Source organism: Chroicocephalus ridibundus, chromosome 2, assembly GCF_963924245.1.
Source record: "Chroicocephalus ridibundus chromosome 2, bChrRid1.1, whole genome shotgun sequence".
In the NCBI taxonomy this organism is placed as follows: Eukaryota; Metazoa; Chordata; class Aves; order Charadriiformes; family Laridae; genus Chroicocephalus; species Chroicocephalus ridibundus.
Genome location: NC_086285.1, coordinates 154,302,543 through 154,329,203, shown reverse-complemented (window position 1 = coordinate 154,329,203; position 26,661 = coordinate 154,302,543). Strand labels below are relative to the sequence as shown.

At 41.6% G+C, this 26,661-nt stretch overlaps 1 protein-coding gene across 5 annotated transcripts in view; it reads left to right on the top strand.

The window, feature by feature from the left end:
- Positions 1-26,661, top strand: part of SAMD12 (sterile alpha motif domain containing 12) — a 185,803-nt gene that overhangs the window by 70,797 nt on the left and 88,345 nt on the right. For all 5 annotated transcript variants that reach the window (XM_063327446.1, XM_063327445.1, XM_063327442.1 and 2 more), the window contains exon 4: positions 23,435-23,575. In XM_063327446.1, the coding sequence (XP_063183516.1) occupies positions 23,435-23,575 (141 nt within the window). The remainder of the gene's footprint in view (positions 1-23,434; positions 23,576-26,661) is intronic.

The following is a 26,661-nucleotide window of genomic DNA, read 5'->3' as shown; positions in this document are numbered from 1 at the left end:
TAATTCAAGGACTGTAGGCTTCCAGGAGATTTTTCTCTTGGTGCATGAATTTTCTTTAACAAACGCAGAAACAGCTACCTACTCAGGTGGAAAGAATACACTGGCTGTAGAACTGTACAAGACTTTTTTTTGACAAGGCTAAATCTTAAACTACTGTGTGAATGGTACAAAGAGAAATACTGACACTGGATCGTCTGAGTCTGATTTCCTGCACCTTTACTATCTATCTCTTTCATAATTTGTAGATCTGCACTGCTGCAGGCAGACACAGCTTTGCCTGAGCACAGCTCTCAGGCTAGATGAAAGATTGCGTGGAGTATCCATGAGCAGTCTTTTCTCTGGGACACGAGCGAGGTAGAGCCTTATGAGGGAACGGTCTGTGATACTGCAGTGGAGGAGTGCATATTTCAATGTGTATGCACCCACAGACTGCAGCTTTGGCTCACGGTGTTGAACTGCATTGACTCCCACATTGCTCGTCACCAAAGCTGAATGCAGTGGAGCTATCCCTGACTGCTTATGGCGATCACAGATGTGTGCCATAGTTTCTAATCTTCTACAGGGACCAGTCACTGGAGGACAATGAGGGCTTCATTTTGCCAGCAACTGGCTGACAGCAGAGGAAGTCTTCAGAGTCTTCTTTTTCAGGTACTGGTGAATGTCCATTCGAAAGACTGCAAATTCAGGCTCTGTTTTGGTCACATGTAACTGGGACCATCATTTTCTTGCCTTCGTCTTAGTCTTTTCAAAATTTTTGTTTCTTCTGTTTTCAGATTTTTGGTCCTCCATTTGAACAGTCTTCTTTTCCAGTAGTGGAAACCTTTAGAAGTACAGGAGGAACAGTTTTCTTCTCTTCTTGTACCCGGCTCCACAAAGGCACTACCTGGCTTGGATGACTCTGTCCCTTAGCCTGGGGTTGGAGCATGCACAGTCTCTTGAAATGACTTTTCGAGTGGGTCTGTTAAGTGGTTGCAGACTGAAATGCTTTAAAGGTTCTAACATTAACAAATTTAGGTTGACCTTCATGAAGACAGCTGTTGGCACAAAGGCTTAAACTTAAGTTGTACTTTCCAACTAGAAACCGTGGGTTTTTTTTCTTCCTCCCAATAGTTATTTAATTCTTTTAACTGAACTGCAAGTATTTTCCTTGACCTCGTATTGAAAACCATTGAAATTTTGGCAACAACAATTAGCCTACCAAAAATCAGTCTGATGAAAAATAACTGACATGGAATTTTTCAGCCTCAGTGATTGTGGTTCAGCAACACTTGATGGTTATGAAAGGTGTCAAGCGGCTATAATCATAGTTATCAACACCTGTGCTGTATGTGTGTACCGAAACATGTATTTGTTCTCCTTTGTTAGGAATATGTGCAGTGCCTAATTGTTGTGAGTCTCTCTATTGGCTGCATTGCACATTTCTCTGTGTAAAGGGAATGTCTGTTTAGAGGGGCTGCTGCTATTCTGTGAATCAAGAGTGTACCTTTATGGAAGCTTTCATTTTCTTCTCTTACTGCTTTGTTTAAAAATGAATTTGTTGAACTAGAAGAATACACTATAATTCCTTATATAGAAAATAATTATCAGTAAGTTTCATTTCTTACAAATAATATGTTGTCTATGCAGTTTCAATGTGTTGTAATAATTTTCAGGGATTCTCAGATTTCTCATGGAACCACAGTACACATGGTTTTCAAATATATTCTATATACATCTTTAAAGCAGTGAAGTAGCTGTGGTTAGGAGTGAGCTACGTTCAGGCCAAAGATGTATCTAGCCTAGAATCCTCCCTTTGTCCAAAAGTAGTGCTTAGGGAGGAGCGTGAGTACAGGACAAGCAATATTTCCTCCTAATACCCTTCTGCCTACCAACAGTTTGTTGTTCGTGGTCTTCCACAAGACAGGATAACTCGTGTTTGAGCAGCCACTATATGAACACGTAGGTGAAGTCTCTGTGGTAATATGTATGAGTAAAGGACAGAGATAAGAGTGCTCATGCAACCTGAAAGCTGACATTTCCAGATTTCAGAGATCTGAGCAGTGCAGCTTTAATATTGACTTTTTGTGTGCTCTGTGATGGTGTTGGGTTTTGTACTAGAAAAGATGAACATTTTAAGATGTGAGAGGGAGTAATAAGGATATTTAAAAAAACCCACAAAACACACACACAAACCACCAGGTTGATAAAGTAGAAAACTGTGTGCCTCTTGAGCTTGTAGTTTTTACTGGTACTTATTTAATATTTTAGTTTAAAAATGAATTCTCTGGCTTACTTGATGGCACAAATACTTTCACGTCAGGAAAATGCAACCTAAATGACCACAATATATGCCCGTGGGAGTCTGTTTTAGTTTTCGTACATGATCCAGACTTGTGGTGTTTGAATCATGGCATAGTTTGGGTTGGAAGGGACCTTTCACGGTCGTTTAGTCCAACACCCCCTGCAATGAGCAGGGACGTCTTCCACTAGACCAGGTTGCTCAGAGCCCCGTCCAGCCTGACCTTGAACGCTTCCAGGGATGGGGTATCTATCTCCTCTCTGGGCAACCTGTTCCAGTGCCTCACCACCCTCATCGCAAAAAATTTCTTCGTTATATCTAGTCTAAATCTACCCTCTTTTAGTTTAAAGCCATTGCACTTTGTCCTATTGCAACAAGACAAAAGGGTTGTCCCCATCTTTCCTGTACACCCCCTTTATGTACCGGAAGGCTGCAATTAGGTCTCTCCAGAGCCTTCTCTTCTCCAGGTTGAACAACCCCAGTTTCAGATATTTCTATCAACATTGATGGAAGTCTGCTTTGAAAAACTTGTAGTATTTACTTACAGATACCCAGTGCTGCAATACAGTTCTGACCTTCGGAGACACCACTTCTGAAGAACTCACAGAGCCTTTTTATTTTGTTGCATTTGATGAATGACGCCTGGCTTTCGTTTCCCTGACAGACTGTTTATTTTCACCAGGTGTGCTTCAGGACTGACTCTTTGTTTGTTTGTTTTTCCCCTTTATTAGAGAGCTAGTTAGTTGTCAGTAAAATAACAATTACAGTATCTGAGCATTTATTACTTGTTCTGGAATGCCAGATGTCAGAATACAACTTACAGGAAAAGATAGAAACTTCATCTCATCTTGGTTGTTGTAGTCTTGAAAATTTAAGGCAAAGTAGAATATGATTTTTTATATCCCATCTGAGTGAATCCATCAGTAGTAAGCAAGTATTTGCATACTCTCTATGTAAGCAAGCTCTAGCTAAACAGCATCCACTAAATCTTGCACAGTCTATTGCTGACTTGCAAAAATTGCTGGGAACTGTTATACCAATATGATCATCCATCTGGCAGAAAAAAAATGCTGTAAACTGCAGTGCCATTAACACTTTTGTGTGGCAAGAGCTCTGATGTGCTGGATCTGTTCTGTACCTCGATGAATTACCCACAGTAAAAGAATAGTATAAACAATCGTAGTCTGAAACACTCACTTGTACAAACCTGCAATTATAATTGGTAGTGAGAGACTGTGGGAAGCAGTATCTTTTGATAGTATCTCTCAAAAACATATCAAAATGATGAAACAGCTTTCCCAAGAATTTGAGGACTTGCTAATTCTAGACTGATACGTGAGTTTAAAAAGAAATGAATCTTGCTTTTTTTCAATAATTTATGGCTTTCTCTGAATGCAGAAAAGTGAAGTTGCCAAATTTGACCTTGGACGAGAATCATAGGTGGAATATTGAAATTTTTTTGTTTTATGTAAACCACAGTGACCAGTCATGTAATTGTCCTCTGTGGGAGGTTGTTGAAAGGCCCTGGAACTGATTGCAACTGCAGTGGCCCAACACGGACAACAGATTAGTTTGACTTGACTTCAAGTTGTTTTGCACTAACATGCCTTCTGTCCGTAAACTTTGTATGTCATCTGGTTGTCAAACCACATTGGAAGTGGGTTAACTTAGAAGTGGGTTGGATTTGCCCTCAACAAAGTAGGCATGGATGCCCTTGTGTCCTCTTGCAGTTCTTGCAAGCATACTAAGTTTTCTAAGTAGTTCCTTATGACTCATACAGCCAGGAACACAGTATCTCTTTGCCGACTGATATGTTCTCTCCTGCTCCAGGGGCATCCAGGCAGGATTTCATCTCTAGTTTTAAATATTGGTGTGTGCCTGTTACCATCCTGTGCAATTTTAGTTTGTGGGGAGATCACATATCTTTGTCCCGATTACTCCCCAGTCATGCCTCAGGCGACTGTATTGTGGTCATGTACTGGAAATGCTCAGTGTAATTGACCCCTGGAGAGGGGAGCTTTATCTTTGCCAGCTGTCAGGCAGTAGCTTAACACAGCTATTAAAGCAGAAGTCAGGGCAGGTTCCAAGTAAGGGGACAACCAGGAATCTCTCCAGTGCCTTTGTAAAACAAAATAGCTGTGGTCAAACTATGTTGTATCGACTATTGCCTCTCCACAATACGATGAGGGGTGTGATGCTGGAACTTAAAAATCTTCTGCGAATCTTGTTAGGTGTGCCGCATTGCTTTCAAAACTTGCGGTGGTGTGAGTAATACAACTCATACCCAAACCCGTGTGCTGCTAACCCACCGAACCAGGCAGGCTTATGGAAATCTCCAATGAGTCCAAGTTAAAACAAGAGAAATCTGGACCATAGATCTCCACCTCTACCGATCATGTTTCCAATTCCTGTAGGTGTTTAAGACTATATAGAAATAGAACTTAATAGATGGCGAAATAATGTACTTGCTGCCTTCCTGCCACACCGCTGCTGGACTGAATGTAGCAGTTAGAGATGACGCAAATTCTTTATTCCTCTTTTAGGGTGATAAGAAAGCTCAGGAAAAATTATACTTATTTGTCTTTCCACTTGTGTGGGTTTGTACCACAATCCAAAAATAAGAATAAAGAATAAAAAATAACGGTATCACCTGACTAAAGGAGTTTGAAGAAAGGCACCAGAGATAACCTGTGTTTTATTTTCATTGTAGTATCAGTGTGAGAAGACAGAGAGAAACTTAGCTGGTAGAGAAGCAATTTATCCTCCTTAAGCAAATGCTGTTCTAGCTTTGCACAGCCTTATGACTCTACAATAAAAATGCTTTAATGTGATCAACTTTCATCTTCGTATACTATTGAGGTTTTATTATTAAAAATAATAAATAATATCCCAAAATTTCATTGCATTTGTCATTTGATGGCTTTATACTCCTCTCTTTCTGCATTGAAGCACTACTGCGTAAGGCCAGGCAGGCCTTATAACAAATTCAGAACAAGGGCTATGTGAAAATAACTTTGTAATAAACAGCTTATTAAAATTGAAGATATAAAATACAGATGAAAGCATGAATACCTCAGTTTAGAGTAACACTTTGCATGAGTTCACACTCAAGTAGGTAAGTGTATATGGGGCAATATTTTACTTTATCACACAAATAAAATTTCTTATCTAAGAGCATGCATTTCACACAAACTGCTGCTGGATTTGTTACGAATCTCTCTATTTCTCTTTCTTAAATCACTTTGTTTCACAGAGGCTGTTTCATGTAACTGAGATTATCTGATACTCCATATTGAAGTGCAGGTCTCTCTTGCTTTCAGAAAGCGCTTGATTGCGTTGCAGAAGTCAGTTGTAGCAAGAAACATTTCCATGTTAAGAGGCTGGTTAGCTGGGTGCTGGTCTATCCTTCAGCTCTCTAAAAGCTGTTTCTCCCAATTGTTCTGGGACTTCTTGAGGCAGACTTGAATTGATTCTCTTTTCTAGGCAAGTGTTTAGTGAAAGGTTTTGCAAGCTTGAGGAGGGCACTGAGTGGCTGGCAATTCCACAGTGCTGCAAATCAGGACTCGTCTCAGGAGATGCTCCTCTATCTGTGGATGCAAATGTGTGTGAATGTAAGTATAGGACCTTTCTAAAATCCTGGCTTTGTGGCTCTTTCTAACCTCTTCCATCACCTCTCCAGGTAAACCATTCACAATGTTCAGTACAGTGGGTTGAAGCCCGATGAAAGTATCTATGGAGAATCTCAAAACTTAAAGTGGGAAGTGGCAATAAGAATGGTTCTTGTTAACAGCTTTGTACCATCCGGGAACCCCAACAGTACAAACCATTAGTAACTGTCTTCATATCAACCACCTTTGTGACAGCAGAGTAGTCTTCTTGATATCTGTGCATGCTTCTGTTACAGCAGTCCTGTAACAGCTCTGCTACTACCCAGCCACTCTGCAACAGCAGGAGACTCTTGGCTAGCAATAAGAAGGTGCTTTCCCATACTGGGCAAGTTACTTTGCAGAAGGTGTTCAGTCTGCAGAGTTGTAGGAAGGTGGTTTATTTTTTTCACGTGGTGTTCATCCCAAGTCTGAAATGATACCTTATCCCATTGATTATTGTCGGTAGGTAAAGACCAAAACCTGGTAACTATCGTGAGAAGTATCAGATTTTTGTCAGTCTTCCTCTCTTTCTTGCCTGCTCTTATTCCCTTGCTTTAAAGCTGTTCCTGTGGAGCCTAGGCCATCAGTCTCATTGTACTTGCAGGTGGGAGGAGACCAATCTTCGTTAGCATTTTTTCTGTGTGACCTGACAGTATGACCTTCAGAAGCAGTACTGGCTCAGAGGTCAGGATTGCAGAATGCATTAAGGGTGTGCCCAAGAAATGCAAGTGAACAGACACAGACATACCCTACAACTATAACGAATGGTCCCTGTGAACCAGGCAGAACATGTGTGTAAAAATCCTTGACAGCTCTTCTGACTTGTGCAATGTGATATGTAGCATGTTGCCCTTCAGAAGTAATCCAAAACTGGATTTGAGATTACTGCTTTTGGGGATTTTTCACACATTGTCTCTTACAGGACTTCACAGAAACAGCATTCCTTGGAGAGATGTGGTGTTGCTTTCCTCAAACACAGTGTCCAGTCATTTGCACCTCTTCTCTTTCTCCTCCTCATTACCAGTGTTTGGAAACATTGGAACATCTTTCTCATGTGGCATAAGTAAGAGCTGAGACAGGTTTGAAAACAGCAGAATCCTTCATATGCCTAGAAGTGAAAATAATCTAAATAAAATTGTCGTAGTCATTAAAAACTTAACCAAACATATCCTTCCCATTGCTTTTCCTTATTTCCACTGTTGAGAGAGAACTAAGTTATTTAGTAGTTTAGAACAGGTAAGAAACAGCGGAGGAAATCTTTTCCAACTGCTCTGACTTGTGCCAATAGACACATAGAATTCACAAGGGAGGAAATAATTTTGTCTCACCTCTGAATCTCTGATTTCTGAGAAACCAGCTTATGCTTTTACTTTTCAGGAAGAGATAATGAAACCTGGAAGTCCTCTTGGTTTTTACGATTGAACAGACTCTTATGTCGCAGACGTACTATGTTAGTAGAGCTGGCTGGGTTTTGCCAACAGAACTTGTGGCTCTGTAATGTTGCCATGTTGGTGTCAGTGATGTTTCCTCAAACATCTTTTGGTACTGAGGCTAATTAGTAAGGAACAGCTTGTGCCCGTGCTGCTTACGGCTTCTCCTCTTCAGGACAGGATGGCTGTATTCACACTATCTATGGGGAACAGCCCCCAGTCTCTGCTCATTCCTGAACCATACCTGGGAGTTTCTGGGGAAGTGTTAAGTGGCCCAGGCCAGAATCATCCCAGGAACTGCTGGGGTGATTTGGTAGTAGAAACAACGAGTTCCAGGGCCTGGACAATGGTGGCACTGGTTAATTTACTGGAATGCATAGCAGTGGAGACTGCACATACTTGGAACCAGCTGCAGCCCTGTTTTCAGAGCGTGGGACATCAGGTGAGTTTCAAAGGGCTGAAAGAAACCACGTTTTACATGCTTAATAGCCCCCATCCTTCTGCCTTTCTACCCTTCCTGGTCATAGCATTTCCTTTAGAGAAATACAGTGTCCTACTGAAGGATACTGCAAGCCGTGTACACTAGTATATGAACAATTTTGTGGCAGATTCCAAGTAGCTAGGTACTTTTTCACCTGTCTCCTTGGTTTGCACATTTCAATTGAATATATTGATATACAAATTATGTAAGACTCTCGTGTTCAGTAGCTGCTAATTGTGACCTTGCTAACTCTTGAAGTTCAGGCAGACAGATTTGCTGCTCCGTATCTTCATGGAATAGAATCAGAGAGTCACTGAAGTGGGAAGGCAGCTCTGGAGGTTATCTTGTCCAGCCCCCTGCTCAAAGCACCGTCAGCTAGAGCATATTGTCCAGGGCTGTGTCCCGACAGTTTTAGGTATCTCCAAGAGTGGAAACTCTGCAACTTTTCTGAACTATGTTCTAGTATTCTAGCACACTCATAATAAAAATGATTCTTTAAGTTTAAATGTAACTTCCTGTGCTTCGGTTTGTGCCCATTGCCTCTTTACTCCTTCTATCAGGTATTCACACACATTGAAAAGCTCCCCGCTGAGCCTTCTCTTCTGCTGGCTGAGCAGTCTCAGCTCTCTCAGCCTTTCCTATCTGACAGATGCTCCAATCCATTAATTGTCTTCATGGCCCTTTGCTGGACTTGCTCCAGTATGTCCATGTCTCTCTTGTACTGAGGATCCCAGAACTGGCCACAGTATTCGAGATGTGGCTTCATCAGGGTCAAGTAGAGGGCAAGGATGACCTCCTTCAACCTGCTGGAATCGTTCTGCCCTACTGCAGCCCAGGAGGCTGTTAGCTTTCTTTGCTGCAAGGACACATTGCTGGTTTATGTTCAACTTGGTATCCGCCAGGACCCCAGGTCGTTTTCTTGCTAGCTGAATAACAAAAATGTTTCCTACACCACTACGAATGGACCTTATGCGATCTCCTCCTTATCATTTAAGTAGCTCCTGGCTGCTGAGAGCAGATACAAGGTCCTGAGGACATGTCTGGGAGTGTCCATGGCTCGCTGTATGTTGCAGAAAGAATCTTGGCCTGCCTGTCTTCAAAGGTCATCAGAAAATTGCATGGGAGCAGGCTAGAAATAACTTGATTTAGATCAACTTCTTATGCAACTGGGCTGAAGGATTTGTAGTTGATACTTCAATCTATAGACAGCTGTGATCCTACTTACCATCCAGCTGATTTACTTCTGGGGTATTGACAGGAGTTCATACTGTCAGTGCTCACGTGGTGCACAACATTTTCCTTAATCAGGGAAGCTTTGCAGTCTGAGAAAACTGCAGAAAATAGCTTGTTCCAGTAGGAAGAAAACAGTAAAACACTGGTGAGGAAAACCAAGCAAAATGTGTATCGTGAAGAGGACTCATAGGAGAACATTACAGAAGAAATATAAGTGAATTGAGCAAAAAGTATTTACAGATCAGGATATTTGTTTCAGAATTTTAATTATACACTGGCAGGTGAAGTAAATAATTTCTTAGTATCTGTTGTCACTTTTTGCGTTTGTATTGCTGCTATTCAGATCTTGCTACATGAATATTATTGTTTGCTGGAGTTTCACAAGACATGAGCCTACAAGCCAGGGAAGAGTGTTAAACCTAAATGTTTATTTATTATGTAGACACAAGAAGTTGTGTTTTGTGCATAACCAAAACTATGTTTGAAACTAACCCTGAAATGATTTGGCTTTTGTGTGGAAGACTGAGTCCAAGCTAATGAATGGACATGAATATAAACAATGTAGTACTTGACTGGAAACACCAGTGAAATACCTCACAGGAATTAAGGGGTCTTCCTCTAGAAAGGTGATAGAGGGATTGAGAGTAGCCCTGCTGAGAAGGACTTGGGAGTACTGGTGGATCAAAAGCCGACATTAGCCGACAATGTGTGCGCGCAGCCCAGAAGGCCAACCGTACCCTGGGCTGCATCAAAAGCAGTGTGGCCAGCAGGTCGAGGGAGGTGATTCTGCCCCTCTGCTCTGCTCTGGTGAGACCCCACCTGGAGTACTGCGTGCAGCTCTGGAGCCCTCAGCACAGGAAAGACATGGACCTGTTGGAGCGGATCCAGAGGAGGGTCACAAAAATGATCAGAGGGATGGAACACTTCTGTGATGAACGTTGGGGTTCTTCAACCTGGAGAAGGCTCTGGGGAGACCTTAACTGCAGCCTTTCAATAATGAAAGGGGCTTACAAGAAAGATGGAAAGAGACTTTTTACCAGGGCCCATAGTGACAAGACAAGGGTAATGCTTTTAAACTAAAGGAGGGTAGATTTAGACTAGATATAAGGAAGAATTTTTTTATGATGAGGGTGGTGAAACAGTGGCACAAGTTGCCCAGAGAGGTGGTAGATGCCCCATCCCTGGAAACATTCAAGGTCAGGTTGGACGGGGCTCTGAGCAACCTGATCTAGTGGAAGATGTCCCTGCTCATTGCAGGGGGGTTGGACTAGATGTTCTTTGAAGGTCCCTTCCAACCCAAACTACTCTATGATTCTCCAGTTCTAATAATTAAATTTGTGGCTCAGTGTTAACGCCCAGAAAACATTCTCTTTCTCTAGACTCTTGTGGTTTAGGAAAGTTTTGCCAGGCTGAAAATGATGTATTTCTTTTCTTTGTTTGCTGTGTGCGTCTAAATCGGTGGAAAAATGATTTTGTGTATTTGGGTCTGAGCTCTGATGTGAATGGATGCATCTTCATTGAATGAGAATAGTCACTCTTTGCACCAGGAAAGTATCTGGCCCTAGACTTAACCAGTGTGTCACTGATACCTAATGCATATTCTGTAAGTAAAAGCACTGTGCTTAAACAGTGTGTCATCTGCTCTTTCGGTCCACTTAGAGAGCTAGTCTTCAGTATTACCATAGGTAATCTCTGTGATGATACTTTCCAGTCTTCTTCTTTTGTATAAATTATTATATACAAATTGTTGATAAGGGTTATAATACATTCGCTATCCACAGTTGTTGCTTTTTCTCTAATCTGATTTTATTGGTTGATTAGTGTTTGTTCAACTCAGCGCCTCTTTAACAAAAAGACTTAAAGGTGGATCATGTCATGTTTTCAAATGTGTCCTCTCTAAATACTCTTTCTTAAAAACAAGATGTAGCTGAAGAGTCATAAATAATATGGTGCTTTTCTGCTATTCTGAAGTGATGCAGGCTCTCTGAGAGGGAAAAAGTTTAATTTACAGTGGAAGGAAAACCCACTGAAGCTATCAGAAAGACAATGTAATATAAAGCAAAAAACCCCACCCTATTTTCTGAGGCTTGGGAGTTTACTAGTACTTTTTTGGTTTATCTACATTTCTTTTTCTTCCTCTTCCTTTCCCACACCTTTTTCCAAGACTTTTTGGAATGCTGGATGTCATGCAGAGGTAAAGAACTCCGCCAGTACTGCTGCCTCCCTCACCCCTATAACCTGAGCTCCTCTGAACTGTCTTTTACAAAAACTTCATTTGAAGACAGCGAAGACCTGGGACTTGCCCGTTTCACTGTTAGATGGCTCTGGTTATGGATTAGCCTCATTACTGAACTCATTTCTCATTTTAGTTAGTTTAGGTTTACCTTGCAGCACTTGTTTCTTGTTTTGCCTCTTCCCGCTAGATCAAATCACATTGGGAATGGGAGAATTGTTCTGCCGTTTTAAGATGTTGGTGAGGTTCCTCTTGCAAGCGGCTCTAAGTATTGCTATAGTCACTGGAAGCCATCCCCTGACCTTAGGCTCAGCTGTAGCTCAAACTAGCCAGCTCTATTTTTGTTAGTTAGTCCCTAAACTACAAGCTTTTGGAGGCTGAGAGAGTATTTTGGGAAAGTGCTGTTACATTCTTGCTTTGCTCCCAAGCTCCTTTCTAGGCATCTGCTGCTGAGCTGCCAGAGAGCGAGCAACGCACAGATCCTGTTACGCCTAACGCAGGACCTGGGTGCAATGCTCTGGATTGCAAGCTGAACTCCTGAATTATCATCCAGAACAGTCCCTTCTGTGGTTGCTGAAAAAGCCTGGAGGTGCCTGAACATCCTATTTCCCGTTTTATTTTAGCTGTGAAATTTACCTCGGTTCCTGGTGTTGCTTCTTTACGCGTGCCCCAAATTGTCCCATCTGAGCAGAAGAGCAGAAGGGAAAAATAAGTCTGGCTTCCCCCTCATCTTGAGGACTTTCAAATCCTGCCTCCAAGATAACCACCTGCCTGTGCTTTCCCTGGCATGCAGGGAAGGGAGGGCTGTGTAACGCCACCGCCGCCGCTGGGATGCTCCCCCCGAAGGCTGGAGTGGGTTCCCTGTGTCTGCTGTTGGAAACAGGCTGGAAGTTGGCAGAGGTTTGTGCCCTTGCATCTCACGTACGGTGCTGCAAGGTCAGTGCAGCCTTTTCTCGGGAGTCTTGGGGGCCCCTGGCTCGGAGGAGGAGCTGGGCTTCGGCACGTTCCCCTGCAAGTTTGGAGATGAGGTTCTCCCTCTTTTTGGGAGAGCTCCCTTGCTCCTACCTATTATAGTTATTTTTATGGAAAAAGGCCACACAACGTCTTCCTCCTGTTCTGTTCCTTGTTGGGAAAATGAACTTTTATGTTTCTTTGGGAGAGTGAGACCCAAAGCCCAAGCGGGGATCTGGGCTCCATGTTCCGTTTGGACTGCAGTGCAGGCTGCAGCCTCTGGTAAGGCTCCTGGACATTAGGCTTATATATTATTATTATTATTATTGGTCCTGCTTCTGTATGCATGGTGGAAGTCTTGTTGAGTCAAATGCATGGAGTATCAGTAGCAGAATTTCAAAAAATATGGTCTGGATTCTGTTACAGAGACCATTTACTTACAAGTTAGGTAAAATATGTCATTGCTTCGGTATCTGTTTTATTTCTGATCCAAAATGGCTGTGTTCCCACAACTGGTTGAACGTAAGGAGAAAAAGCCAGCAGAATAAAATCCTTATGTCCTGATTCTCCTTACAGCTACGGGAACAAAAGTTGGAAGAAATGCAGAGGAGCTCTGCAAAGTTTGTTGCATTACTGCACCAGCAATGTCGCAACAGATTAGTGCCTGCATCTGCGGAACTGCGCATATAATTGAGTAGAGGTGACTCTTACAGTAGGAAAATTTTGTTACATTATTATTTTATTACAATAGGTTATAAAATGGGCAGCATAAACTGTAAGTTTAGGGCCCATCAGAGGTGGTGTGTGCAGCCTGACAGGTGCCAAGCTTCCAGTTAAAGCCCTCAAAGAGAAATGGTAGAGCAAAAAGTGCATCAGGAGAGATGTGGCTGATTCTTCCTTGAGGTTAGGAGAGTTGAAGCAGTCTACGGTGCTTAACCTATGAGCATGCTGCTTTTAATTTTCCATTTTTATTAACATGAATTATTAACATCATGAATATTAACACAAAACCTTTCTCAATTTCATTTTTTATTAAAAAACGAAGGGTAAAGCTGGCACAGGCATGGAAGAAGTCACCACTGAAAGCTGCTTGGAGATAAGGATGTGGAGCAGGAGGGAGGTAGGGGTAGAGATTGGGAAATGTTGTAGTACTCTATGTACCTCAGCACTGGGATGTGAAAGCTAATTTTAATATTTAATAAAATTTTAATTTTGCTCTTTTTAAAAAAAAGAAAGCCGTTATTGCAAGATCTTAGTAGAAAATGTAAGTTCTCAAATTCTGCTCCAGTGAAACCTATGATGGCTCACAGAGCTTTCGTAATGCAGTACAGTAAGCTATCTGGTCATGTTATGTTGGTCCCCCTTGCTTCCCACAAGTTTGGCATTAAAGAAACTCAGAAAATTAATTAAGCATGTTCCAAATACTTCTTTATGTAGTTTTTTGCCTGAATGCTGTGTGGTGGTTAGAGCAATCAAGAGGAAGAAGGGACAGCCTTCCTCAGCATCGCAGAACGAGTGAGGTGGTCCCCAGCATCGCCTTCTGAGTCATTGCAAAAACATGAAATATATTGCATATAACTGATTTGTCTTTCCTCATCCTTCCATATACTGCATACTGAAGTACTGTGACCTTGGCGTGTATTTTGTGGCATAGCACCTTTGGGTTATTGATTGGATTGATTAGTAGCAAATAAGAGCGAGCAGCAATATTTACTGACAATTTCTGCCCCTTGGATGGGGGAGGCAGGCTCCCAGAGCCTGGTATTCAGCCACGGGAGTGTTTCATACTGGTGCAGTTCAAATTGCTCAGTGAGTACATTTGTGTGTGATAGGAGCAGGGGTTGTTACTCAATTGAATGGCAGCTTTTTTTGAATTCACATGGGTACTTCCTGGGGCTCGCCCCCTTCGCTGGATGCACAAACCGGTTCTATTTTGAGGCAGAACTGCAGAACCCCTTTTGCTTTAGAAATGTCAGAAGGTAAGACAGTCTTCTGTGTGATTTCAAGGACTTCCCAGTTCCAATTGAGTTGGGCACATCAAGAATGAGCGCTGGGGTTTTTTGTGTGCATGCGTGTGTGGTTATTTTTCTTGTGTTAATAAATGAGCCTTTTGTTGTGGAAGAAAACTGATTTTTGTAAGGTCCACCATTAGGAGTTACAGGAAAGGCTCTTGTTTGAGTTTGCTGTAAAGAGTTCAGTCGATTCTAATGCTTTCCAAATTGGCTTTCTCTTTCCTAATCTGTTCTGTGTAGAAGCTGTGCATTGTAATATATGAATGTGTGTTTACTCCTGAATAAATTAAAAGGGGTTTTGCCAGCAGGCATGATGTAATGTGATTTTTTTTTTTAATTAATAAAGAAATGGGATATGTAATGCATAATGGGTTGCACACTGAGCAACATTAGATTAACTAGGAATTGAAGAACTGTGTGTCCTGCTGATGGTGGACAAAATCAAAGGTGTTGACGGATTCTCTCCCTCCATCACAAATAAAAAAGACCTTGAGGTTGTTTATTTGAACAGAGGGAACATAAATCTAGCACACAGATACCAGTAAGCAATAGTCCTGGATTTTGTTTCTTAAAAAATACGATGTGCAATATAATAGAAGTCCATTATTATATGTCTTTATATCGTTATATATAGCTGTAGATAATATATAATTTTGTATGGCCAGGAAGGAGGTTGGCAAATGTATATACAACAAGCAATGTGGATTTATAGACTGCCTGCTAAAGGTTTACATTTATCCTTAATTTACTTTGTGGGTCCTATCGGGTCCTTCCTGAGAGCACTAAAAATGGTTGTCTCACATTTTACAGTACATTTGAAAAGTGGCGTAATATGATTTGTGCCTGAATTTATATTTCAGAGGGGAATTCAAGTTATTACTATTTCCTCCTATTAAAATCATCAGGTCCTGAATATGTTCAGCTGAAAAACAGGACTGTCTAACAGTCTTTTACTCAAGACCTGTAAGGAATCAATATAGTTCCCATCAGTACAGTAAATTACTTACTGAACCACTTACAGTAATCACGATGCACAATTTCTCATTAACCCCTTCCCTTCACTGTATAGAACCAATACTGTCTTAGAATGAAGTTATTTTGGAATATATTTGTAAATCATTAGACACTGGAGTAATTAGTTCAAAATTTGGTTACTAAGGCTGCTACTTATCTGTAACAGTTCTGTCTAATATCTGTATCAATGACCTGGATGAGGGGATCGAGTGCACCCTCAGTAAGTTTGCAGATTACACCCGGTTGGGCAGGAGTGTTGATCTGCTTGAGGGTAGGAAGGCTCTACAAAGGGATCAGGACAGCCTGGATCGATGGGCCGAGGCTCATCGTTCAACAAGGCCAAGTCACAACAACCCCATGCAGTGCTACAGGCTTGGGGAAGAGTGGCTGGAGAGCTGCCCTGCACCTGGGGGTGGTGGTCGACTGCTGGCTGGATATGAGCCAGCAGTGTGCCCAGGTGGCCAAGAAGGCCAACAGCATCCCGGCCTGTATCAGAACTACTGTGGCCAGCAGCACTAAGGAAGACATTGTACGTCTGTACTCAAGACTGGTGAAGCCCAATCTCAAGACAAGAGAGACACTGAGATTCTGGAGCGAGTCCAGAGAAGGGCGACGAAGCGTATGAGGGTTCTGGAGAACAAGTCTTATTAGGAGCAGCTGAGGGAGCTGGGGTTGTTTAGCCTGGAGAAAAGGAGGCTGAGGGGAGACCTTATCGCTCTCTACAACTACCTGAAAGGAGGTTGTAGCCAGGTGGGGGTCCATCTCTTCTCCCAAGTAACAGATGACAGGACAAGAGGAAACGGCCTCAAGTTGTAACAAGGGACGTTTATATTGGATATAAGGAAAAATTTCTTCTCTGAAAGGGTTATCAAGCCTTGGAACAGTCTGCCCAGGGAAGTGGTTGAGTCACCATCCCTGGAGGTATTTAAAAGATGGGTAGACGTGGTGCTGAGGGACATGGTTTAGTAGTGGATTTAGAATCATAGAGTCATAGAATTGTTTACGTTGGAAAAGACCTTTAAGATCATCAAGTCCAACTGTTAACCTAGCACTGCCAAGTCCACCACAGTCCCTAAAATGAATATTCAGGATCAATGCTCTGTTAACTCACTGTTTTTTAGTATTTTTACATGACTTCACCATTAGTGCAGGTTTATTGTTTTCTTTCAATAGGATAAATCCAACATCGTTGTGACTGAGCAGATGGACACGCTTGAGCCTGTGTAGCAGGGCGTAGAGCTCCAAAGGTAGTAGTGGCTGGGGAGAAGCAGCTGGGGGTTGCTACCTGGAAGAGGTGCTTGGGAAGAGCCAGGGTAAAACTGAGTGCCAGAAAGACATCCCCTAACTTGGTGCATTTTCGGAGACCATTGTTGCGTGGGACATACATAGCTCAAAGGCCTGTGTCAGAATTGAGAGAACAGAAAATGACAGCATTATTTGATGGAATATGGAGAGAATTGGGAAAGGCAGTGCTAAGGTGAGAGGAAATTCTGCCAAATTAAATACCTATGCCAAGTTAAATAGCTTCACAGATATATTACTGACAACTTAATAAATTTGTCAAAAACACACAATAAGTTTGTCAAAACCAGACAAATTTAGAAAAAAAGTAATGTCTTGGTTGTTGCTAATTTTGTATTTGAAAATGCAGCTAAGTTAAAGGTTGCCTTTTCTTTCATATCCTGTTCATGCTTGTGGTTCAGAAGTGTGGAGGAAGGGCAGAAAGGTGCAAGAGAACTGTGACCTGAGAGGGGGTTTATGGAAATAAACTGATTTTATTGTAGATTTATTGGCAGCAGTAAGAACAGTCATCACTTCTTCTTGTCAGAACTATAAACAGGCACAATGTGAAGACAAAGGATGCAGATAATGTTCAAAAAGTGCCTTTGTTTACATAGCTGTTTTTTTGAGTTTGATCAGACATTAATTGACCGGTATGACCGTGTTTTCTTTTAGGAACTTTACTGTAGAGCTGGTCTCATCCAGATCCAGGAAATAATGAATGAGAAAGAGCCAGAAAATCATCTTATTCTTCTGTGATGATGTTAACAAATAAAGGCGTGTCCACAGCTAATTTGATAGATAAGCAAATGCCTTGCTGTGCTTTCCTGTGCTTCCACTGGAGACATACTGGAGTCATGGCCCTCTCCCATTCCTGTGACTTAACCAGAAAGTAATTCCTACAGCTCCATGGAGGTTTGCTGCATTTGTTAACAGGATGAGAAAGCACAAGAATGCTGGCTCTGATGTTCGAGAACTTCCTCAGTTGGAGATCTCTGATATTCATCAAAGTTAAATAGTCTTCTTTGCTCCTTCTGGTCCCTATCATTAGAAACTGTTGTTCCCTCTGCTTTATTTCCGTACCAGTGTCCCTCGTGTCTCCTATCTGTCTAAGTTGGTCCCCAGTTGAGAGTTGTTCATCGTGTTGGAGTACCAGCCAGCTACCAATAGCAATTCTGGGAGCTAATTCTCCTCCTAGGCTGGCAGCTGCTATAATGCTAGAAGGTAGATCAATAAAGCATTTACTGCTATGGTGGGTCTCATGAAAAACGAATGCATTTTTATTTTTGAAGCAAGTGAGTCTTCTCTGATTAGTGAGATATTAGATAGCTGAAGTGGGGCAAAGAGGGTGGTAATGCAAGCTGCAGTTTACCAAGAGTCTGCACCAGTCTTATGGCTAAAATGATTTGTAAGATGAGCCAGATCCAACTCTTTTGCAAGAAAAGCTGTAGATTTGCTACAAGGCATTGATGACAAAGTGGCTGATGTGTCTGGTTGACTGGTGATGAGATTGGCATGAGAAGGACAGACGTGCTCATGAATTCTCATGTGGAAAGCAGAAAATCTAGGATTGTAGATCTGATGGGCTAGCAAGAACAGCGTCATGAAGTTTGCTCTGAAAATTTGATCATTTTTCTGGTTTGTGCTTCTTTTACAAGATGTTTCTGAACCCAGCGTCCTCAATTGTATTCATATCCATTTGTTCTCTTTTCAACATAGTTCCTTAGTTTAGTAGTTCTTCTCTTTGCCCGACGTTCATCTCCTTTCACTACCCTTGTGAGGCCGTTTTCATTCTGTAAGTGACTATTCCTTTCTCACCTCCTCTCATAATTTCACCATTCCTCACTATGTAGTCATAGCCTCTCTCTTTGCCTATTCTTGTTTGAATTCTTCTTGCCTGAGTACATGATGAGAATGTTATACTTGTGTCTCACCAGCACCTGAACAATGATATTAATGTCTGTGTCTCTGTCATGGAAATTTCTTACTTGATAAGTCCTAGGAGGCTTGTTTTTAAGCATTGAAGTGAAAAGAAGCCAACAATCAGCCTATATAAGCAAGAGGAAAGCTGTGATCAGACTATTTGAAGTAGAAAAATCCAGTGAACTAGAATTATGAAACTGTTCTACCCCGAAACTAGAGAAGCACATTACTGTCAATTAAGTAAGAATATCCTTTCGTGTCAAGAACAATCTAAAATGGTGTTTGCACCATTTAAGTATAAACTTGAAAAAGTTTTCATCTTGCATAATTTAGGGGCTTAGTGAATCCCATGGTCCTGTTTTTCTAGGTTTGTCAGCTGGATCCATCCAGAAATATGATTAAAAGGCTGAAGTTTACAAATCATGGAAGCAACAGATAACAGAACTGTTAACCAAATACTGCAATGCAAGAACTAGAGAACACTTGAAGCAATTAGTAAGAAATTAATATAAAACAGACAAAAATGGGCAGGGAGCTTCTGGAATTTGCTACCCCAGGAGGCTGCAGAGGCAGACGGTACCAGGAAGATCAAAAAGACAAATTTATGGACATCAGGAAAATAAGTAGGTGCTAAAAATGCTGTACTCTCTAATAACCCTAGTATAACGGCTCTGGATGCTGGCACGATGCAAAGGAATGACTTCAGAAAGTTGGCCTCCCAGTAGCTCTCCCAAAATGTCTCTCCTACTGCCACTCTGAATACAGGGCTGGGTGAGCTGTTGATCTGGCATTAGGGCAATTTTTAATGTCCTTGTGTTCTCCACCCTGTTCTTTCTTTTCTAGATTCGGTGCCCCATGGTAGGTGAACTGAATTTCTTGTCTTGATATTCAGGTATACCTATCATATTGTACCCAGGAGACAGGATCACCTTTCTTGGCCATATTTTGCACACATCATTTGTTCCCACTAGTGGTTTATCATTTTCATCAACTTTAAATTAGTCTTAGTTTTCTTCAGGGTTTTGCGTGAGACCAGCCTTTTACTAACTATCTGCTCTCACTTACCTGTATTTCATCAGTTTTTTCTACGCATTTAATAAGTCCTTTCTTACCTATTCATTCACCTTCATTATAAGAGTACTTTCAAGGCTTCTCCCATGGTGTCCCTCTGGGTGTCTGTCTGTGAACTGGCAGTTGGCACGGCTTCACAGGCTCGGGGAGAAGAGCAGTAGGCTATAGCAGTGCAGAGAGCTACGAGCATTTCTGATTAGGTGCATCAGGCTGTGCCACATTCCTTGCTCTAGGGCCAATGCCAACCTCATCGGACCAATGCTTACACTCATATTAATGTTCTGTGGCATGCAATGTTTCTCCCTCCATTCAAATTTTCATCTAATCCCAGCTTGATCAAATGCGATCTGCAGCAGCTAAGTCATATTAGAAAAAATTAGGCCATCAATCCATTATTAAGCTGGAAAGTATTTTATAGCCTGTGTCTGGCCTCGGGGTGTCTCAGAACGTTCCACGGCTGATCTGTCCTGAGTATAAGAGGGCTGGGGTTTAGGTGCTAAAAGATGCATACAGATATTTAGGGAGTTGGGGGGATTTTTTTAAAGCATTCGGTTTCCAGCCTTGCAATTAGCTAAAGCCAAGGCCTGGGTGTTTGTGACTGCGGTCTTTATGGTTCTGATGGTCAAGGTGCTTTTGAAAAAATTCTCCTGGTCTCTTTTATGCATGTAGCTGCTACATCTAAGAGGGAGTGTCAGTTCTGTAGGGTTGGGAAATTTTCCTGAGATGTAGGTACAGTTCTTTTACTTGTGTCCTGGCAAAGATCAGCGTACACTCTTAGAAAATTTTACCTGTGTTACATGTTCTGCTCTAGATAATATAGTCTATCCAGGACTCTCTGAAAAAGAAAAATCTGTCCCCAGTTTTTACTGTATAGCTGTCTCTCTGTTTTAAGCATGATGCTTGCCAAAATGACCATCTTCTGTGTATGCTTATTCATTTCCTTCGTTAATCTTCTCTTTTTCAAAGAAAATAGATCTTTGTCTTGAGCTCCTTAATGCAGGTTGTTTCACAGAATCACAGAACAGCTGATGCTGGAAGGCACCTCTGGAGATCACCTAGTCCAACCCCCTACTCAAAGCAGGGGCAACTACAGCAGGTTGCTCAGGACATTGTTAGTTAGGTTTTGAATGTTTCCAAAGACAGAGACTCCACAACCTCTCTGGACAACTGGTTTCAATGTTCAAATAACCCTTAGAGAGTTCTTAGCACCAACTGATAACTCTTTCAGATATGTACAGTACAGGAAGCAAGACCGTGAAGCATCCGAAGTCATTAGCTGATTGTCAGGACCTTGGCCTTAGTAACTAATTGGCTTTGGTGAGGATCCAGGCATTAGCAATATCTTTTCAAAGGCGTGACTTAGTACCAGAGTAGATAATTATTCCAGTTCTGACTGGGATGTTGTTGTTCTGAGTGTTGAGGGGGAAGAAAGTATGGGGAGGATTGAATTTGCTTTAGTTCAGGTCACTTACTGCATTCTTGGAATGCCACATTTGGATGTTTGCCTTCTCGCCTCATCACTGCCTCAACGTGTCACATTGGATTTGGTGCAAGAAAGGGTTAATTTAAGGCAACTCGTGCAAGCTGCTGCAGATAGTATGAGTCAAAGACAATTTTTTCCAATGGCATTGTGCTTTGAGCCTAAGCTGCAGAGGACCTGGCATGCCAGGAGTTGAAAAGAGACATCTCTTGTGCACACTCGACTTCCACAGGCGGTGACTGGGGTAGAAAACCGATTTGAATATGAAATAAGGAGCTGCCCAGAGGAAGTAAAGAGTAATGACTATATCCATGGCCAAAAAGAGGTGGAGGGCACTGGATGAAATGCATGGCCTCTGTCTGTCCTTTCTTATTACTGTTGCTGATTCCCTGCCCTAAGATGACATGTGTGTTGGCGCTCTTTAAAATGATGACTTGTTTAGTTTTTGTTTGCTTTCAGTTGCTAGATTGACATTACAGACCAGATTGCTGCATATCCTTTATAAATTGCTTTAAGATGTTTTAGTGTGATAAGATGATATAAAAATTGAAGTCATTACTACTATCTGTATCACCAGGGGAATTGGACAGCTGGCATTGATCTGTAAGAGACTAATTTCCATATTTTGTTATTACATTAACCCATAGAATTATTCTTGTTTATGATTTCAAAGAAAGTTTTCCTAATCAAAAGGTCATCCTGTGTAGCATGTAATGCTTGAGAGACATGGAAGGGCAGAAAACTCATGAACCCTGTCATTTTTTATCTGATCAATAACATCTTGCTTTGTTAATAGTAATATCCCAGTATTTTACATTACATCATATCAAGATCCCACCAACCGCTTCACAGAACTGCTTGTGAGTGAAATCAAGCAGTTAGTGAAGAGTCCACCGCTAACTGCTTGGTTTGGGGCAAATATTATGCACCCCTTTAAATACTTGGCATTTATCTTAAAATTTTTAATTAAAATAATAATAAAAATTCTGTACTCGTTGCTGTTTTGGAAGGAAAGAGATTGAATAAGACCCTTATCTTGCTGTGTTGAGTAACGCTTTATGATGAGCTCAATTGTACCATTCATCCAAAAGCCACAGTAATGGTAGCACAGAGGCTGCGGTGTTGCAGAGGGAGTAACTTGCTCGTCACTGTTATCTTCTGGTTTCCTAATAAAGCCTGAGAAATCAAAGAAGAGATTTTTAATTATTAAAAAGCACTTACAGTCAGGACTAGAGGAGGTAAAAAGTTGAGTCTGTTTTTAAAAAAGTGTTACAAACAACATCCCATTTTCCAAGGTAGTATCAATGTAGCTCCAGTGTGATTTGCCAGTATTGGTCAGGGCACCTTTGGACAGCAAATGTATATGTTGGGAATCAAGGGTCAGTAGAGGGCTGCAGGGCACTTCTCCCTGTTCTAGCTCACAGCAGTGGTGACGACCAAAGAAACTTAAGTTTTGGGTTTCTTCATAAGGTAAAGCTCTGCTTGATGCTTTGGTTGTCTCCTCGGTCCAAATACTTCCTTAATGTTGGCTCAGCCAGTGTGCTGCCTTCCTCCTGCTTACTTATAGCATAGAGATGCCCAAAAGATGGAGTCAGAGTTCCACTAGCACAGTCTGGGGATTGTGGATTGTTTGATTTTTTTTTAGTATATACGATCTGTGTGGGACTGTGGTTCAACATTACCCTAATGGTAAAGATAAGTCACGAACTGGGAGTAATTGCCTGCAAAGACCATAGACTCCTTATAGTTGGGCAAATGTTCTTTTATAATTGGGCAAACATCTTTTCCAGGGATGGTTTAGATATAACTGCTCATGCGAAGGGAAATCTCTGGCTCTTCTGTTTTGCTGTGATAGGTTGCTGTTGAGAGGGATTTGAAAGGCTGGACCACAAAGTACAGGTCCTCCTGAGAAAAGGTGCTCTTACACTATAGACACGTCTGAATTGCAACAATATTCATCCTCAGTATATCTTAAATTGATTAAATTGGTCAAATTCACTTTCACTTGTGGTTTCTAGAAGTAATTTAGATGCTTGAGAATAGACGAGGGTCTATTTAGACACCTGGACCAATTGTAGACTTGTGGGGGTTGTCCCACTTCTGGGAGACCAGCTGGCATTCAAGAACAGCAATTTGTTGCCTAAATGGCACAAGATACCTATTTTACATGCTTAAATGTCTCACAAAGCATCAGAACAATATATAAAATCAAAAGAAAAGGGAGGAGTGGAACACAGATGTCTGACAGTAAGGAAATACCTAACCAATGAAACAGTATCTTCTCAGACTGAGGTATTTCAGGTCTGAGAATTTTTAGTGTAGCAAATTAGCCTGTTAGAGTGAGAATATCACTTTAGTGGATATCCCTGGGTGATTTTTCTTTTTGACTTTTGCATCCAGGCCGTGCTTTGCTGAGACTTACTGACAAAAAGCTTGAACGAATGGGCATTGCCCAGGAAAGCCTGAGACAGCACATTCTGCAGCAAGTCCTTCAGCTGAAGGTGAGAGAAGAAGTCCGAAACCTCCAGCTGCTTACACAAGGTATGAAAAATAATTTTGATATGGGCAGTTATTGAGATCAGGTAGAAGAAGTTTGCCTGAGGGCATAAAAGGTGACTTGACGTTCTCCTGCAAGAAATGATGCGTGAAAATGCCTCATAGATTCCACATGCTTTCCAAGCTGGGAACAAAAGGTAAAATACTGCATAAATAAATAGAGATGTTCAGCTGCCTGTTTTGCATGATGAATAGGCTCCATCTACAGCTTGATGGTAGTCTTACTTAACTGTCTGCTTACTAGGATGAAAATAATTACATATAAAGGGCACAAGTAGTGAACATGCTGTCTTTACAGACATTGTACATTTTGCATTAATTGTTTACTTTCAGTGTTGGATAAAAGAGTAATCTCTGTAACCTGTTTTATGGTAGGAGCTGTCAGTGGAAAATTACCTGTTAGACTCTGTTTTTTGCAGATGGCTGATTCCTTTTTTTATGTTGGAGTAATTTTATTGACTTGAATAGAGTTGCTTCTAATTTATGCTGCTAAGAAAACGCAAAACTGGGCTCAATATGGAGATCTTGATTAGAAGACAGGGAAGAAAGAGTAACAACAGAGCTCGTACATATTTTCCAAATGAGGTTAAGATGTTTTATAATGACTTGTGATATTAGCTCTATATTAACGTTTTTTAACAGCTGTGGTAACACGGAAGAAAAGCACTCATTATGGTGACATCCTCTGCTATGTATTTGCAATACTTTCTCAGCGTCAAATGTTGCTTGGTAGTCCAGTGAGATAGTATAAACCACATACTTCTGCGGTGTTTTGGTTCAGTGCCTGTTATATGTCACATCGTATGAAAAAAATAGACTTCTTCAGTACATGCAGTGTATTTTTAACAAAATGTCCTTCACACATGACATTGTGTTCCTGATTAAGACTTGCTCACTGTGTTTGGGGAAAAGCTCTCTGATTAGAAGAGTAAGCTGCATTTTATCTGAAAGAGCCAATGTCTCAACTGAATTGTTTTTTCAGGCTTAGTGTCACGCGGATTGTGATGAGGAGCTTTAGGCCTCCTTCATTTTGCCATGACCTGTGAATATGACCTCACCTCATCTTGTGATATGTCAAAAGCGGTGCACATGCTGAAGCATCGGTGTCTTCCCCAGATGTTTAGAGCTCTTCCTTTTCCCTTCATCCATTCATCCTTTCATCCATTATTCCTACGTCCTTTTCTTCAGTGTTGTCTGGGTTGTCTCTTCCCCTACATCTGGAGTGGTACTTGAGAGACTGCCAGACTGCGAAGTTCTGGTCACCAACCATCACTGTTTTAGGTCTGCTTACAGAAGTTGGGAATTTATTGATATGGGACAATGAAGACCCACTAGCTATAAATTTGTGTCAGTTGATCGCTGATTTCTCCATAAACCTGTATTTGGCATTGAGGACTATGTGTTTCCAGGCTTCTCCTTCGTTATTTCTCTCTGTTTCCCCTCTGGACACATCAACTGGTGGATGAGTCATGATCAGTCAGACAGTGGCGACTGACATTTCAAGGAATTCAGGGCAGCATCCTTTGAGATTTATTCCTTGCCCATGCAGCTGAGGATACAATTTTGGACTTTGGGAAGAGGATAAATAAACACATGCTGGACTGTGAAGGACAGGCTAGTGATAGACATATGGATGACTGTTTAATGCAGCCTCTCTCTGCCATGTAGAGAGAACTTTGTTATTTACTCTGATCATATAAAGGCATGCCATCATATGCTTTATGAAAGCCAGCACAAGCTTACCAAAAATGGTGCTCTGCAGCTCCTGCTGCCTTCCCCCACAGTGGTGCTGGCCATGGCGCTGCACTTCAGCTCCACTCCGTCCTTCTTAAATAGAGCTGAAGTTACGGGGCAGCACAACAGTCCATAAAACATCGCCCCGTGCAGCAGAGCTGTGGTGATGGTGTGATCCCAGAGCAGGGGGACAGCGAGTGGTAGGGTGACAGCAGTATTCCTATCCCTTATCGCCTCATTTACACCAAGTCGCAGTGTGTGTCTGTTGCAAGTGCTTGTTTGCAAGCACTCTGGTTAAGATACAATTTCTCAACTACAGCGCAGCGTGTAAAGCTGTGTGTGGGTCAGTTGTTCTCTGAAACTGGTTCTGTCTCCTTGCCCAGCTTCTTCAAACTGTCCACACGTATTCTTGTTATGGTTGATACGTTCCTAATCTAGGTTGGTACCGGAATAGCTTTCTGTAAGTGCTTTTCTGTTTTGGAGAACATTTGGAGAACGTTTTTTCTCTGAAAAGTAACACATTTGCATGCCAGCAGTTTCTGCCTTTTGGAAATTCCGCTTGCGAAATGCAGGTCACAGCGTAGCCGTTGCTACATTGTGCTTTGCTGTCCTCCAAAATGTCCTCCAAAAAGGGGAAAAAAAAGCCCTCTGTCTCTCAGTGCACAACTCAGGAGATCGTTAGGTGAAAGAGCCATTAAAACTCCTTTCTGAATTAATTTAGCACACAAGCTGGGTTGGAAGCAATGAGGTCCTAATTCAGAGCCCATTGATGTCAGTAAAAAGACTTCCACTTGACTTTATTTCATACCCCAATTGAAGCTGGAGCAAACGGGGAAAGTTTTAAAAAAGCATTATGTAATACTTATCAGATATTTTAAGTGTTTTTGTGTTCTGTTGTCCACAGAGAAAGTTAACCTCATTTTAAAAACTCAACAGAGAACTAGCATTCTTTTCTACTCCTGTTTCAGAAAATGGCTTAAAACTGTTTCATTCTTCTCCATTCAGGACACACCATCCAGTCTGTTCAGGGGATCTTAAAGCCAGAATAGTATGTGATTGTGTAATTGAAGGCTTGTCTTGAGTTTTAGGAAGACTTTTCTTTGGAGTAAGAACTGCCTGATTGAGGCTATTATCAGCAGAAACGCTATTCCAACCTCCACTAGGATAGAAGGGCACAGGCCCAACTACTGATCTGTGCTTTTTTCCCCAGACTTAGTGATGTTGAGGAACTAATTTGACAAAATATCTTCCAATGTCTCTTGGGGAGAGCTGCACACTGTTGGAAACACCATTATTGTACTGTTACCACGGCAAGCCTGAGTTGAAAGATCATTTCT